Source organism: Nymphaea colorata, chromosome 9 (assembly GCF_008831285.2).
Source record: "Nymphaea colorata isolate Beijing-Zhang1983 chromosome 9, ASM883128v2, whole genome shotgun sequence".
Taxonomy (NCBI): domain Eukaryota; kingdom Viridiplantae; phylum Streptophyta; class Magnoliopsida; order Nymphaeales; family Nymphaeaceae; genus Nymphaea; species Nymphaea colorata.
The window spans coordinates 5,816,656-5,833,546 of NC_045146.1; the positions used below are offsets into that span (position 1 = coordinate 5,816,656).

The following is a 16,891-nucleotide window of genomic DNA, read 5'->3' on the forward strand; positions in this document are numbered from 1 at the left end:
AGCTCCAGATAGCAATAGCAGAACACACACAGAAGCAAACAAGAGAGTTTGTAGCAAATGATCTTCATAAGTTCTCATTTTATTTCCTTTCTCATTTTCATGAATTACGAAAAATTGCTGAGCAAATGTTTTCAAGCATATGGCAGCATTGACAGCTTGGACTTTGTTCTTCCCTCTCTTTCCTACTATGTCAAATAGGTGCAAGGTATGGGTGCAGCTGCAATAATTTTCAAAAAAAATTGAGTGCAAGTGTGATGATGGTGTATATATATACATACTTATATATAGAAGTATGTGTATATGTATGAGGGCCTGAAATGTCATGGTCAAAATGGTCATAGCATTTCTATGGCCCCTCACAACATGCGCTCCCATGAATGCTGTGAGAATACCCATCATGCATTGGGGTGCAAGTTATGAGAACACCTGCCTGATGAGTTCATCACAGTGTCACAGATATCGCGATAAGCGCTAGGAAGGGAGAAAACGAAAAAGATGCCCAAAATCGCGATATTTTGAAAATATCTGCAAAAGAACATCTATCGCAATATTATTGCAATAAAATCGCGTTTTTTTTTTGCCACTTAATTTGGATGCTACACGGTGTTGAAACAACGTCCTAATTGTCCAAGACAACCATGGTCGTTCCTTTTAAAACGGATCATAGGTTGTCATCCCTTCTGAAAAGAGATTAAAGGATGATAGTTTTAACTTTTAATTGTTAATCCCTTTTAAAAAGGATTAAAACGACGATAGTTTGTCGTCATTTTGGATCCCTTTTAAAAAGGATTAAAAGGATGATAGTTTGTCGTCATTTTAATCCCTTTCAAAAAGGCACGACAACCTCTCATTCCCTAAGCAAAGAGAGAGAGAGAAAGAAAGAGATGCATGAAAAAAAAAAAGAGATGGGAGGGGGGAAAAAAGGACATGGGAGAGAGCAAGAAAAGGGTGAAAGAAAGAGGGAGAGAGAAAATATATAGGGGAGGATGAGGGGAACACTTTTTTCACTATGAAAGAAGGGGCAGGCGGGTTAGCAGAACCCAACTTGGTCAAACTGAGTCGGTCCCGTGGGTGCAGCTGCAAAAATGGCACGTCCGTGTGACTTAGCTTCTATGCAAGATGGGCATACATTTTTCTCTTATTGCATTGCCATGCCATCAAGATGGATCTTTAAGTTTTTAACTAATAATAACATAATTTTAAAGCTTTTAGTGTGATTTATGGTCTACAGTCTACTAGTTTAATCTTAAAGTTTTCAGTGTGACTTTGTGGGCTACTAGTTTGTCAGTGAAACTTTTTGAAGTAGCATAACATCATAATGTGACACAGTGATTAAACTAGTACCTGCAATCAGTGTTGTACGTATCGTACAATACGGGGCTGTATCGTACGATACGTATCGTATCGTTTGCAAAATACGATACGATACACCCCCTGTATCGCAAATGGGGGTGTATCGTACCTGTATCGTACGATACGTGCGATACGGGCCCCCGTATCGTACGATACGGGCCCCCGTATCGTACGATACGGGCTGATTTCTAAAAAGGAGACTTGAACCCCATTTTTTCGAGTTTTTTTTATAAAAACCCACCCCTTCCTCATTTCTAATCTATAGATTGTACCGTTTTAGAGGGAAATCATTGATTTCCATTGTGAAATCATCGATGTCCATTATGAAATCATCGATTGTCACCGTGAAATCATCTATTAAACCATGGATTTGTGCATGGGTGGCTGATTCCCATTGAGAGGAAATGGTTTATTTTTAAACCATGAAGATAAAGATGAAAAAGAATGATATTGTTATGAATTTTGATGTCTATGAAGTATGAATGATGAACCATGAACGTGTAAGTTTGTAGCATTTAGCAAAATAATAATTCTATCATTATCTAAAAGACTAAACCATGTTTTCTATGAAGAATTTATTATTTTTAATTTTTTCTGATTTTTTATGAATTTTATGATTTTTTTTTTAATTTTTTCTGATTTATTATTATTATTTTTTTAAAATTTACGATACGGTTACGATACGTTACGATACGGCGTATCTTAAAGCCCGACCGATATGCCTTACGATACGTTTTTTACAACATTGCCTGCAATAGAGCAAATCAGAAGAAGACAAAGAAAATTGAACCAAAAAACAACGAAAAGAACAAGGGACTTAGCATTATAAACCTAGAGTTTTTATTAATCAACTTTACTAAACTCAAAGAATTCATGTGCCTTTAAATAGGGCAGACCAAATAAATTAGATCTTGGATCCTGAAGAAAACATCAGTATAAATAAAGCTTATAAATGTAGGTCCAAAAGAAGCAACAAAATGGATCTAAACTGATCCAAAGTCCAAACTTTCTACATCAATCTCCCATATTGAAAATTTTGGCTCCTAATGAATGGATGATTAATGCAATGATGTGCATGAGTTGTTGCGCTGCAGCCACCAGATGGTCGAGTTGGGTACAGCCTAGGTGCGGCAACAAACAAAAAGATGCCACTAATGACGCCTTGCTGGTCTGCTTTCAAGGGATAAACACTTCCATATTAGAAAACTGGCTGACAACTACGATAATGGATCAAAACTTTGCACTATCTCAGGAAGCCCGATGATATATAAAAATCCATTGCAACAAGGTCCAAGGGCGGTCAAGTATAAGTAAAGAGTTGTACAGACTACTATTTGGAAAATGACCTTCAGCCAGTTGACAGACTGGACAACAATCAATTTGACCACACCTTTATTCATCTTAGGCCAGTAATACTACTCATCCGACAAAGCAAAAGTCTTGACTTGGCCCAAAATGACCTGACATACAACCCCCATGAAGCTCAGAAATTAATTGTAGGCTGAGAGAGAAATTAAAAATGCATAACTTCTTGTTGTGAAATAAATAACCATTACAAGTTGTAAAAAAGAGAGTTTGAGGCAACAGGTTTTGAAAAACATTCTTCCCAGGCTTTTTGAAAATGTAGGTCAGTAGAATACAACTACTTAAAATTCTCAAAAACAATTACTTAAACCAACACTGTCATAAAGAGACTACTTTTCCTACTTAAGGCATCAGAAAGAGAAATAGATTGATGGTTATGAAAATTGTGTACTCTTGTAGGAAACTAATCCATCTAGCAGGGCTAGCACTAAGTTCTTCTTGGTATTTAAAAATGACAATGCTTTGTGACCTATATATAAAACAAATTCCTTGGGAATCAAATAATGCTGCTAGTAACATCAAGCTTGCACCATGTTATAGAACTGCATAAATGGAATACAGGCCCTCTGCATAAGCTAGCTTTTCATTGAAAAACGCAATAGGTTTTCAATTATGACTCAGCACAACACCAATTACCCATTTTAGAAGCATTCAAGAACCTTTGAACAATCAGGTGGTGCTAGAAGAGAACAGTGGTCATTTTTCTTGATAATGATGAATGCTCTCCCAATAGCAAGGCTCCACAAGAACTAACACTCCAAAGGCACTACAGATTCGCATGAAACATAGATAGAAGGAGGCGAACCCATGGAAACTACGGACTTCTTCGATGGTCCATGGAGTAAGCCAAACAACTATCGGCTACACTTCTGACAGTTACTTTGACCCTTGAGACAATATACTCATGGAAAATTAAATTGTCAGTGAGAAAATCACACTTTTTGGCATTGGGAAATCTCAAAATATCTAAGGCTTGCCTCAGGTGGGTAATGTGGTCAGACTCTGACTAACTGTAAATCAGAATATCATCAAAAGAAATGATAATAAACTTTCTAAAACACAAACTCAACACTTGTTACATAACGTTCATGAATGCACTAGGGGCATTAGACAGCCCAAAAATGCATGACCAGCCACTTGTATAACCCATCACGAGTCTTAAAGGCTATCGTCCACTCATCCCCTTCACCAACTCAAATCTGATGGTACCCAATTTTAAGACCAATTTTTTGAAGCACGACAATCACCTGCCAACATATCGAGCATGTCAATGAGATGGAGAATAGAGAAAGATATTTGACAGTAATGTGGTTAATCACTGTAGTATCCACTCACATATGCCTGGACCCTTCTTTCCTAGGGTAAGCAAGGCACGGTCTGCACAAGGACTAATACTCCTGCAAATGAAACCTTTCTGCCTATGTCACATAGGTGCGGGGCACCGGCTACGGGTGCCGGAGCGGCACATCCCAAAAAATTGAGGTATGGCGATGCGGAGAGGGTATTTTATTATTATTATTATTATTATTATTATTATTATTTATTATTATTATTATTATATATAACAATTCTATTCGACTCTTGAGGATTTCGATTGACACAATTGTCTCTCTCTTTGTATCATTTGGCACTTTTTGCTCAATCTATTGATTATCTGAGGTAATTTTTTTGGGTCATTCCGGCCTTTTTTGCCTACTCAATCTTTCGATTCATTTGAACTAGGGCTCAATTCGGCTTTTGTTTTTTTGGTTGGTTCCATTTCTTTTTTTCATTGTGGTTTCATCTGAATTAGGGATCGATTTTACAGTGTTGTTGGCCATGCTAAATATTTTCTCTTTCTTTCTCTAACGTTCATGAAAATATGCAGAACTAGCGGATGATGGTTCTTGTTTCTCACCGGTTTTATATTTCATAGTGATCCTCTTCTGTTTTTTGAGGATCTAATTTTGTCATGGAAGGGTTCTGTTGGCCACCATGCTTCTCTATAACCAACATGTTACTAATAGAAACATTACGAATCCATTTGATTGTATGTCTTTGACTGGAAATATTGAGTGTGGTAATATGTACCATTGGTATCTTGTGTAGAACGGAATACTTAATTTCTGTCTTGGTTCTTGTTGGGTCATGAATCAGGTTGTGCCATGTTACCTCAATGAATGGTTGCCCATCGGTCAATGAGCATCCTACAGGAGCAATGGTTGATCTTTCTACTTGAATGGTTCCCTTAAATTGTGAACTTTTCATTGGAGGGGTGGTCTCATGATGTATGAATATGCTATTTTGTTTGTTTGAATTCTCATTTTGTGATATATATATATATATATATATATGTGTGTGTGTGTGTGTGGCCGTACCCCCGCACCCAAGTTTGTTGAAAATGGTCTGTACCCATACCCGTTTGCTGAAAATGGTCTGTACCCACACCCGCATTGGCACTGGCACCCGTACCTATGTGACATGGGCTGTATACCACGATGACATGATATGAAAGTATCAAACAGCAATAAAATTGACTTAAAAGAGATGAAATGAAAGACAAACACACAAGGTGCAGTGAGAAAACGAACAGATGGAGCAATTCCTCGTGCTGGAATCCAGCATGTGGTTGGGTTATGGTGGGTTCAAACTTCAAAGTCTTCAGCTTCAATCTGTTTGTTTTTTGACGTATTTGGGTGAGACACAGGGGCTCTCGTTTCTGTAGGAGATGGTGATGGAGGAATCTCAATGCAGCAATGACTCTCGTGACTTGTCGTTGGATGGCCGCTGAATCAATGCCTCTCGTCGCCGGAAAAAGGTTGAAGACAGACACCACTTGTGGAAGATTGCCCACCAGTCACTAGAAAAACGTGAAGATCGCCGAAAGGAGGAACATGCCGCACGGCAAGGGACGGGGAAAGGTAGTAGGGGTGAGGGCTTCAACTAAAAAGAGTCAAAGCCCTAACTCCCTTTTTGTTTGTTTCAACAAATTAAAACAAAAAACCAAAAAAAGGAGACACATTTAGACCGGACGCGGGTTAACCGCACCTGACGCGAGTCGGGTGCACGTTGGAATTAGATGAATATAGTATGGTGTAGCTGACCACATCCAACTCTCGTTGACTGGGCTCGGGTGCGAGTTGGAGCCGCACCCATATCTGCACCCGCACACCTGAGTTGCATCGACTCGGGTGCTACAACAAAATAGAAGAGTCTATGTGTCATTGCTTTCTGCAGTAGCTCCCCTACTTGCCGTTACAACTTAGCATGATCTACCAGGTTCATGCAACATGCAGGTAGGTTAAGTAGACTCGATCCAAGAATAAAACATATGGCATGTTGAGTGGTCCTCTTGGGTGATAACCATCTAATATGACATGAGACCACTTCCACGGAGCCATTAGATAGGGAGGCTAACATAGGTTTAGAATGGGTGTGCTTCTCGACTTTTAAGTTCATGGTTTTAATCGTCACAAATATCGTTCTCGGGTTTTCAACAACAATGTCGTTTTTTCTGGAAAAATCAGTGTTGTACGATACGATACATATCTTTTACAAAACATGATATGATACACGCCCTGTATCTTATGATACGGGCTGGTATCAAAAATGGGGGCCGGAACCCCCCCTTTTCGAGTTTTTTTTATAAAAACCCGGCCCTTCTTCATTTTAAACCTAGAGATTGTGCTGCTGTGGAGGGAAATAAACGATTTCCATCGTTAAATCATCGATTTTCAAAATGAAATCATCGATTAAACCATGGATTTGTGTGTGGGTGGTTGATTCTCGTTGGGAGGAAAGAGGTCTTTTTAAATCGTGGAGATGAAAATGAAGAAGAGGATGGAGATGAGGATGAGAATGAATATGATAAAGATTATGAATAAGAGTCGAGAGTCCTTTCATTTGATATGTATTGACATTGAACATTTTCACAATTTCATTAACATCTTGTGATGTAATACATAACATCCAAAACTTGTTTTTTGATGTGGTATCTCATAGACTTATGGACCTTATGACTTATAAATCTATGTGTTTTTTATGAAGAACATATTCTTCTTGTTTTTTACTGATTTTTTTATGAATTTTTTTCCTACTGTTTCTGATTTATTAAAAAAAACGATACGGTTACGATATTTTACGATACAGCGTATCTTAAAGCCAGACCGATACGGCTTACGATACGCTTTTTACATAAGCCTGGGCGTCGGGCTAGGCCGCCACCGGCCCGGCCCGGTCAGACCAGGGTCCGGGATGGGAAAAACCTGGCCCTGGCTGGGTCCGGACCCGATAGGCCGGCCCGGCCCGACTCCCGCCCTCCGTCCCTCGCTCCCCCTCTCCCTTTCCCTCCTCTTGTCCACTCCCCCTCTCCCTCTCTCTCTCCGCTCCTGCTCTCCCTCTCCGCTCCCCCTCTCCCTCTCCCTCTCTGCTCCCGCTCCCCCTCCACCTTCGTCGTCGTTGCTGTAGTCGTTCATCGATTTCTGCCCTTGGCGGAGACCCAACACGCCCTAACCAGCCCCTGCGGGCGCGTGTGGGCCATCGGTGGGGACCCAACGCCGTAGCCGGAGGGCGACGGGAGGGTGGGGGAAAAGGGGGTCGGGAGGGCGGGCCGGGCCGGGTCCGGGTCGGGCTGAGATGCCCGACGGGACGGGCCGAGACCCGGGCTATTGGGCCGGGTTGAGCGGCCCGATACCCACCCTTATTTTTACAACATTGCGAAAAATATCGGGAAAACTCGAAAAATTTTAAAAATCAAGAAAGTACGTGTAATTAAAATAAATGAAAAACTAATAGGAAAACATAAATAAAACTATATAAAAGTATTAAAAAGAATGTTTTAAGTATAATAAAAATGATGAAATGATTTAGTTTAAGTTTATATTTGAATCCATGATAGTATGAATGCTAAAAAATAGAAAAATGAAAACATCGGGAAAAATACGAAAATAATGTGATAATAACACAAATAATACATGTTCCCGTTTTTTTTAAATATCATGATTTTTTACCATTTTTTCATTTTTCTTTGTGACACTAGTTTTAATAGTACTTTCAGCCACCATGTTTTCAAGACCCACTATCTAGGACAACATCACAAACAAGCCTCTCTTAGGGGCACTTCATCCTAAAGATATTATTTCATGACCATTTAGGATCAGAAGGGGCCTTTGGGGTGGTTAAAACATGATCCATGGACAACAAGCTTGGTATATCATCCCAACATAAATGGAAAGCTTTTTCCCATTGTTTGATTCTCCACTAGTGGACTTGCTATACACATCTTCCATAGATCCATTTTGGTTTCATTTTAGTTGTTTTTGTTTAATTTAGTGGTTGTGGATTTGACTTTTTATTTGGCTTCTATCTTGGATCCAAAAGGTTCAAATTGTTTAGAAAGTCCTATTTTAAGGCATGTGGGATTCATTTGAGATTAGAATGAAGTTGATTTATTGAAAGTTTGAAACCCTAGTTTACTTTGTTCTTCCTTTTTTTTTCCTTTCCTCGCTTTTGTTTGTTTTGCTTTTGTTTCTTTGTTCAATTTGTTCTTCCACATGGATTAAAGCAAAAACCTCTAATCATTAGATCATATTGGTATCAGAGCTAGGTTTGCTTCCCTCTTTGCAATGGCAGAAGAAAATTACGGAAAACCCTGTATGGCATGAGCATTAGCAAAGTGTAGTAAGAACAGCTATAAAGTTTAAAATAGGCATATAAAGAACAAGGAAGATGAAAACTTACAATGGAGTCAAAATCTTAATACCATGAATGAATATAATACATACCTGTTGCCATGTTGTATCCACAGGAGGTTGCCTGCGTGCATCACTTGCATCAAAATCTAGTACACCATAGTCTCTTAAACGTATCTGAAGACATGATCAACTTGTGTTTAAGAAAGTTGTAACAAAGAAAGTCACCAAAACAGATGATATGGCAAAAGCAAACAAACCCTGAGAAAAGCTCGCACTCGCTGCAAATTTCCCACTGCCCCACCAAGAGCAGCCTGCAAGAAAATTGAACAATGCTGCTGGTTGGCGCAAAATAACACAAAGCGAAGAAATACAGCAGACAAATAAGTCTAGGCATAGTTGGCAAACCCAGAATTGGACTCAGATCAGTAGACGACCAAGTCAGTGGGTCAACGAGTTGACTCGGTGACTTGGCCACGTCAGATAATAAATTTTTGATAGTGTATTTTTACTATAATCTTGTAATCTACTGCCTCTCTACCCAATATGGAACAACATGAATTTGGTTATGATTTGTCAACAACTCTAACCATGAAGGAGGTCATGAATCAATAACAGTTGCTTAGCTTGTATTTATCTCTCTCTATATATATCAACCATCTCATTCTCCATAGGCCTCTGGATGTTTAGAGATTGATGATGAAAACATATTTGGAAATGGTTGGCTGCGGTAGTATTCTTTTCACGTCCTTGATAAAAGCTTTCATGAGAGAAAGAAACAAGCAAAAGGTGGTTAAGAACTTGGGAATCAAGAAGGATTTTTACACCTTAAAGCAATTAGAACCAACTTGGGCAACTCCGATGCCACGAGTCATCTAATTCTTGGCCGAGTCACCCAAGTTTTGATGCTAACTCGCTTGGGTCCTGACTCGTGGCCCAGTGAAAGAAAGATCCCAAGCCGACATAGGTGATTCACGAGTCAAGCCGCCAAGTTTGCCAACAATGAGTCTAGGAAATCAAGGATAAAACATTATGTTTAAGAAAACTTTCATTCTACTTTACAGTACCTACTTGACTCTTAAAAATTTCCAAATAAGATCGTACATCATAAATAACTTTTTGCATCCTTCATTACATTTCACAGGTTTCTTGAGTTCACCAAATTAATTCAATGAGTTTTATTTTCTCTAAGTGCCTCAAACATTATATACTGGAGAAGGAAAAGTGTCGTCCAAGCACCTCAACCTACTAGCAACCATCAACCAGTATTAAAGAAAGGATCACCTTACATGTATCATGGGAGAAGCTCAAAACTTTGCTTCAAAATATAGATACCTGAGCAGGATGACTTTGAATTATGTCTAGAATATATCTTTCATGTCCCCATTCTAGGTGTCTCCTTGCACCAATAACCAAAGACATTCTTCTAGAAACTTCATGAGGTCTAGCAGCATTCTCCCCTAATAGTGTCTGAATAACACCAATCAAGCAACAGAAGTTATTGTAAGTCATGTATAGGTACACAGAAGCGTATGCACACATGCAGAATAACAAAGTTCTTTCAAATATATCAAACACAAATATAGGAACTGCAGTGCCATTTTTTGAAAACAGCATTAGAAAATTGGAAAGTCACCAACAGCACACCCACATCTACACATGCATGCCACGCACATAAGGTATCTCAGGGCACACACATGTATGTTTTTATGTCTTCAGGCATGTACAAATGTATGTATATGTGTATGCACAAGCAGAAAAGGAAAATTTTGACAAGAACTTCCCCACAATTCAAAACAATTCTAATACTTGGAATGATCATACTCTGAGCATATCACAAAGTATTACCCTAAAATAATCATTTCAATTTATCACACTAACATTGACGTATCAACATCAGTATTATTTATGGTTCAAGGAAGCATTCGATGGGCTGAAAATTCTTCAGGAAAAACAACTCCCTCTGCGTGGTGCATGAATTAGGAAAAAATTGAGGCTTCCGTCTCTGACTCCCTGTTCCTAAAGGACAGAGAATTATAACCTTAAAACGGGCGAAATATTTTATTTCACTCTCCTTGGTTTAAGGATGTATATCAAGTGAAGGTTGCGTCATCCAGTACAGACCAAGAAAAAAAATCAGTTCAAACACCCCATAATGGATAGACAAACTAGTTCCCAACTTTACCTGAATCAGGTGCCATATCTTCTGCATGCTGACAGATTTAGTGCCAGATGATTCAAGATTCAGTTCCTCATACGCATTTTTAAAAGTAGTAGCAGTCTGATACAGAAATATAGAAAGATGTCAGGTGAAAATTAAGAATTTTAACACGGAATGCAAGACCTTGTAACAGTACAAGCTCAAAAATATCAATTCAGTTCATGACCGCAAAGCACCGACAAGCCAGAAATGCAAGTTCTCAAGTAAATAAGATGACTTCACATAAAAGACTTTTCCTTACATTAAACGGTAGTCCACGCTCCCTTGTATCATTAAGATTCTTCACAACATCTGAATAAACAGAAGCCTTTTTCTCAAGGATATTCTTGTCAGACAAGGGAAATAGTTCTATACCCGAGTGACCAACAGAAACCGGTTGTCTTGCAGCTGTGGTTGGCACCTGGCTTGAGCGAGTAGCACTGCTTGCTACAGCACTGTTTTTCCTTGGCATGGTAGATATGCGACTCATACTCTGTAAAAAATCTCGTTTTTCCTTTTGCCAGTCATCCTGTTGCACACTAGAGGCATCAGCATAGAAGATTCTGTAAGAAATGAAAGAATGTCCTTTTCTATGTGACACACAAGAAACAACTTCCTTGCAAAATTACATGGTTGCTTCTCATTTCCATTGCAAACATGAAAAATCCAGAAAACTAGCAACCCAATGTCATTCTTGTCAATTTCCCAAGAGTTCTTTTAAAAATTCTTTTTCTGGAGAAAATCTCATGAAGATCTTGGGAATTTGAAAAGAAACAAAAAGATAGAGGATAACAGAAAAGACATGAAATTACCAGTTATTTTCAGTTAACAGAAAGAAATATAAAACTGCAACTTATTTAAGTTTTCCTTACAAAAACATTGATAAATTTTATAATGGTTTTTAAATTACAAAATGAACAAAAAGAGCATAGACTTCAAATAAATATAAATGAAGGATTCTTTCCTATGAAGTTAATAATGAGATATGATAGAGTTACATTATTTGTTTATGGGTAAAATTTCAAAAAATATCATGCACTAGTATTGACACTATTGTGTGAAGAATTTTTGGTAATAAAAATACCATATTTTGAAAATATGGTTGGCATTTGAGAGCCTGACCAAAAGAAAGGAAGATGTGAAAAATTGGATAACATTGACTCCAAGAGGAACTAGTGTAATCCTTTCATTCCTTTGTGTTGTCCACAAGAAGGTCCTGATAACCAAGCTTTAGGAAGATATAACAGAGGTGATAGTATAAGAATAGGGCAAAAAAAATCGAAGACAAGTCCGCAACTATAGGTGAATCAGAGTCCAAAGCTAACAGAATCACTATCCAATTCTATTGAGGTGATTGTTTGACAAGACAACCATAATTGACAAGACAACCATAATTGACAAGACAACCATAAAACACTAATGGATAAACAATTAGCAGAGCTTACTGAATAAAGATTGACACCACAGATAACATAGAACCCACAAAAGAGCATTCATTATAGGGGCAGGTGCTTCCCCTTGCACTGACCTTAGGTCAACAATCACAGACTGCAGTGAATCTTAACCAAAATTATGTGTTTGAAGATGGCTCCTATGCTGTTAAAGCAATAGGTGAAGCCCAGGTGATAAGTAGAGCTAGAGCTTAAGCATTCCTAGGCTGTACTAGGCTCTTTAAGCAACGAAAAATAAAATGAAGAAACTAATAAATTACAACAGTAAACGTTACTATACATAGTCACATGTATGAATACATAAATTAGACAGAGTCACATAAAGATGGTTAAAATAATAAAAAAAAAAAACAAACAAATACGCTGTCGCATTATGTTTTACATACGTACAGACTATGTTGTTAAAAGGACTAGGTACAGCTGCAGTTAGATGAGCCTAGAGTCTGGGCAGAACTAGGTGTGTTAGTGGATGCCGCCAAAAAAGGGAACCAATAAAATAATTAACTAAATTTATAGAAACCAAGCAATACTCAATGGGAGGCCTATAACTATCAACTTATAACAATAAAACAATTAAAATGCACAATAGCAGAAACATTAAATATCTCAGAACTTGGCAAGAAACATAACTAAAAGTTTGAAGGAATAAATTTAATGAAGTTGAACAACTAAATTGACAAGTTTTACAGCACACAAGAAAACTTATGTATCAATATTTTTCAATGTTGCAGAGTCTACAAAAGTTTACCATTTCCCAAATGCTAACTGCTAAATCTTTAATTCTAATTTGTAAAAATAAAATGCTAAAACAAAACATAAAACTACTAAACTAACTAAAAAAGAACATATAATCATAGTACATATCAACATTGCTTGCAGTATTTAATTGTGATAACCAAAAAAGTATAAAGAAGAGAGTACATATATATGTCAAAGTTAAAAATAATATAAAATATTCGAAGTATAATAGTATATGCATTGTGGTTGTAACTGTAAGCTCCTTAACAATGAATGTGCATGAATAAACACAGACATTCAATGCAAAATCATCTGCAACAAAAAAGGTGAAAAAACTGCATAAACTAGAAGAAAAAATTATACATCTCGAAAGAAGAAAAGGATAAGAATAAGAGAGAAAATTGAACAAAAATTTTAGGTTGCCAATCAAAAAAGCCTAGGCTATTGAGCAGCAAGGCGAGCCCAGGCATCTTAGGTGATATTCTAAGTGTTTTCAAATGGTAGGTCACTTAAAACCAACTAACCTAAGCGATCAACTAAGCCTGAGAATTCAAGCAAGCCTTTGACAACATAGATAGGTCTAAAGCTTACTACATCTAAACCTATATGTGATCCTTATTAGGTACCACAGTAACAATAGTTAATAGGTCACAATAGTATATGTTATGTAGAAAGGTAGAGAAGAGGGAGAAGAAGAGAATGTGAGGAAGAAGGAGAGAATAGGAAGCAGTCAAGAATCTGTCTGCTGCTCCTTTTTCTTTAGACTAAATAAGGATTAGGGTTCTGTTTAACCCTTTACATAAAGAGTCCAACAAAACTTTAAAAATTCAGAAAGCTACCTAATACTAAATTCCAAAATACAGAAAATTTCAAATCTCAAACCAGCACATTTCCTCAACACTCCCCCTCAAGCTGGAGCAGCACGTTTCCTCCACAATCCCCCTCAAGCTAGAGCATAGATGTCTATCATGCTCAGCTTGCTATAACACTTCATGAAATCGAATATAGGAAGAGCTTTGGTAAATATATCTCTAGGTTGGTCTTTTGAAACAATATATTCAATAGAAATAATTCATGTTTGAACCAAGTCTCTAATGTAATGACAATCAACATCAATATGCTTGGTCCATTCGTGGAAGACCAGATTATTTGCTATATAAGTAGCCGCTATAACATTGCATTTTTATAGGCAATTCTATCTGAATTCCAAGACCTTCTAACATGGCTCTCACCCAAGTGATTTCAGTGGTTGTTTGGGCCATGGCTTGATATTCTGACTTTGCACTAGATCGAGCAACAACAGCTTGCTTTTTACTTCTCCAAGAGACTAAGTTACCACCAACAAAGATATTGAATCCCGTAGTGGATTTTTGTCATCAATTGAACATGCATAATTTGCATCAGAATAAGCTTCTATCTGAAGTGAAGAGCTTCTTCTAAATAATAGACCCTTTCCAGGAGAATGTTTTAGAAATTTCAATAATAACATAGTTGCATCCCAATGGGCTTTTTTTGGCTTATCCATAAACTGGCTTAGTTTTCCCACAGCAAAGGATATATCAGGTCTAATAATGGTTACATATAGTAGCTTTCCAATCAAAGACCGATATGATTTGCCATCAACAGATTCAGATTTATCATCATATAAGTGAGTACGAGAATTCATAGGAATAGATGTCGGTTTAGTTCCAGTCATACTTGTTTCTTGTAGCAAATCAAGAACATATTTTCTTTGGAAAAGGACTAGACTTTCTTTACTTCTTGCTACTTCTATTCCCAAGAAATAACGTAGAGAGCCAAGATCTTTAGTAACAAAATGTTGTTGGAGATACTTCTTTGTGTCTTGTATTTCTTGTTCATTGTCACCAGTTAAAATAATGTCATCCACACATATCATCATAACAACCATACCTCTTGAGGTCATTTTTATGAACAATGAATGATCTAAAGGCGATCTCTGAAACTCAAACTTAGACACAACATCACACAACTTCTGAAACCATGCTATGGGACTCTGTTTCAAACCATATATAGTCGTTTTTAACAAACATACCTTGGTACACTCCCCCTGTTTCTCAAAGCCAGGTGGTTGCTGCATATAAACCACTTCAAATAAATCCCCATACATAAAGGTATTTTTAACATCGAACGTGTTCCATCCATAATGAACTGCAACAAATATAATGAGTCGTATAGTGCCCAGACGTTTTCAAAGAAGTCAATACCATATGTCTATGTGTACCCTTTTGCTACCAAGTGTGCCTTGTAGCGCTCAATTGTACCATCTGAGTTGTACTTGATAGTGAATACTCATTTCGAGTCGACAACATTTGCCCCAGAAGGGGGTTCAACAAGATCCCAAGTGTGACGAGATATTAGAGAATCCAAATCCTCCTTCATTTGTGAAATAGGAATGGATGTAGCTGACAAGGTATCAATAAATTTGCACATATGATCTCCCAAATGAGCTTTACTAACAAATTTAGAAAGAGGATGAATTGTGCATTCTCTGATCCCTTTACACAGTGCAATAGGTAATTCATCAGGAACAGAAGTATCAAGGGAACACTCAGGTATGTCATGTAATTCAGAAGTACTTATCTCTCGAGAGCAAGATGGTGCAGGGTCATTAGATAATGGATTCTTTCTTGAATATGTGAGAAGAGGATCTTTAAACCATGGAATGGAGGGATTGGAACAGGTGAATGATGATGAAAAAGGAAGAGAATCAAGTAGAATAGAAGGAATTGGAAGTGGAACAGAAGGGGGCATCTTAGACGTTGGATATGAAGGACTTGCAGGAGAAAATGGAGACGACTCGAGAAAGGTTACATCGGCACTGACAAACTCTCGATTAGATATAGGATCTAGGCATCGATACCCTTTTTTTATTTTTAGAGTATCCCATAAATACCATGAGATTTATAAAATTCAAGTAAATGAGTAAATTGAACTCGAGAGCATTGTGAGTGAGAACAACCTTGACACAAGAATTAAATTGAATTTTTATTTCCAATATGAAAGATTTCAAAATACAAGGAACTTTAGTTTTGTCTTTCATCAAAAAAACTCAAGTGACATGAGAGAAATCATCAACAATGGATAGATAATAACGAAACTGGACAACCGATTTGGAACCCGACTAGGCTCCCAAACATCAACATGAACTAAATCAAATAGACTTTGGCTAGACTGACTTTTACTCAATGGAAAAGAAGTACGACTATGCTTGTCCAGTTGACAAGCTTCACACTCGATAGACATTGTGAAAGAAATCTGAGGACATAGCATCCGAAGTTTATGGAAGGATGGATGACCCAATCTGAGATGCCACTGGAAAGCACTTGAAGATGAATCAACTAAGAATGACGTCTCCTTATCAAATGTATCCAAAAAGTAGATTTCATCTCTTATGGCCTCCACCAATCTTCCTCCCAGTCGATAGCTCCTAAAATACACAAGTACCCGGGTCAAAAATAACTCTGCAATTCATCTCTTTAGTTAGTTTGCTTACAGATAACAAATTCTTTGAGAATTCAGGAGTATATAGCACATTATGAACATGCAAAGATGGAGAGAGATAAACATCTCCATGTCCTTCTACTGGAGATAGTCTTCCATCTGCCAATCGAATATGCTGAGGGGAATTAAATTTTTGTGGGTTTGAAACTATACCGATAAACTGTGTGTTTGAAGTAGAACTAGATGAAGATGTCATAGTCGAAGAAGTGGATGAGTTAGGTTTACTCACTTTGTTCCAACACCTAGCCTCTAAGTGGCCAAGACGACCACAATATGTGCATTGAAGTCTTCCACGTCCTCCGGGACCCCGGCCTCTTCCTCTACCACGTGAAGAGTATAGTCCACTTCTTCCTCCTCCAAATGAGGCAAGGTCAGATGACTGTGAGTTGTTCGAGGATGGAGAAAGAGTAACAGCCAACCTGTTTAGCCTATTGAAAGTCTCACCAAGATCAGGAAAATCTGAACCTGTAAGCATTTGAGCCTTGGTTGCAGAATAATCAAAAGATAGTCCAGCAAGAAATTTAACGACAATCATTTGCTCCATGTAAGATTTGAGACAATGCTTACAGGACGGTTTTAAGGAGTTCACATCT

General features: G+C 37.8%; 1 protein-coding gene across 1 annotated transcript in view; it reads right to left on the bottom strand.

Moving 5' to 3' along the window:
* LOC116261434 (nuclear pore complex protein NUP93A-like) overlaps window positions 1–16,891 on the bottom strand; it is a 34,535-nt gene that overhangs the window by 5,746 nt on the left and 11,898 nt on the right. The window contains exons 6-10 of the mRNA XM_031640182.2: window positions 10,850–11,116; window positions 10,573–10,668; window positions 9,723–9,857; window positions 8,648–8,701; window positions 8,481–8,564 (exon numbers count right to left, since the gene is read on the bottom strand). Coding sequence (XP_031496042.1) covers window positions 8,481–8,564; window positions 8,648–8,701; window positions 9,723–9,857; window positions 10,573–10,668; window positions 10,850–11,116 — 636 coding nt within the window. The remainder of the gene's footprint in view (window positions 1–8,480; window positions 8,565–8,647; window positions 8,702–9,722; window positions 9,858–10,572; window positions 10,669–10,849; window positions 11,117–16,891) is intronic.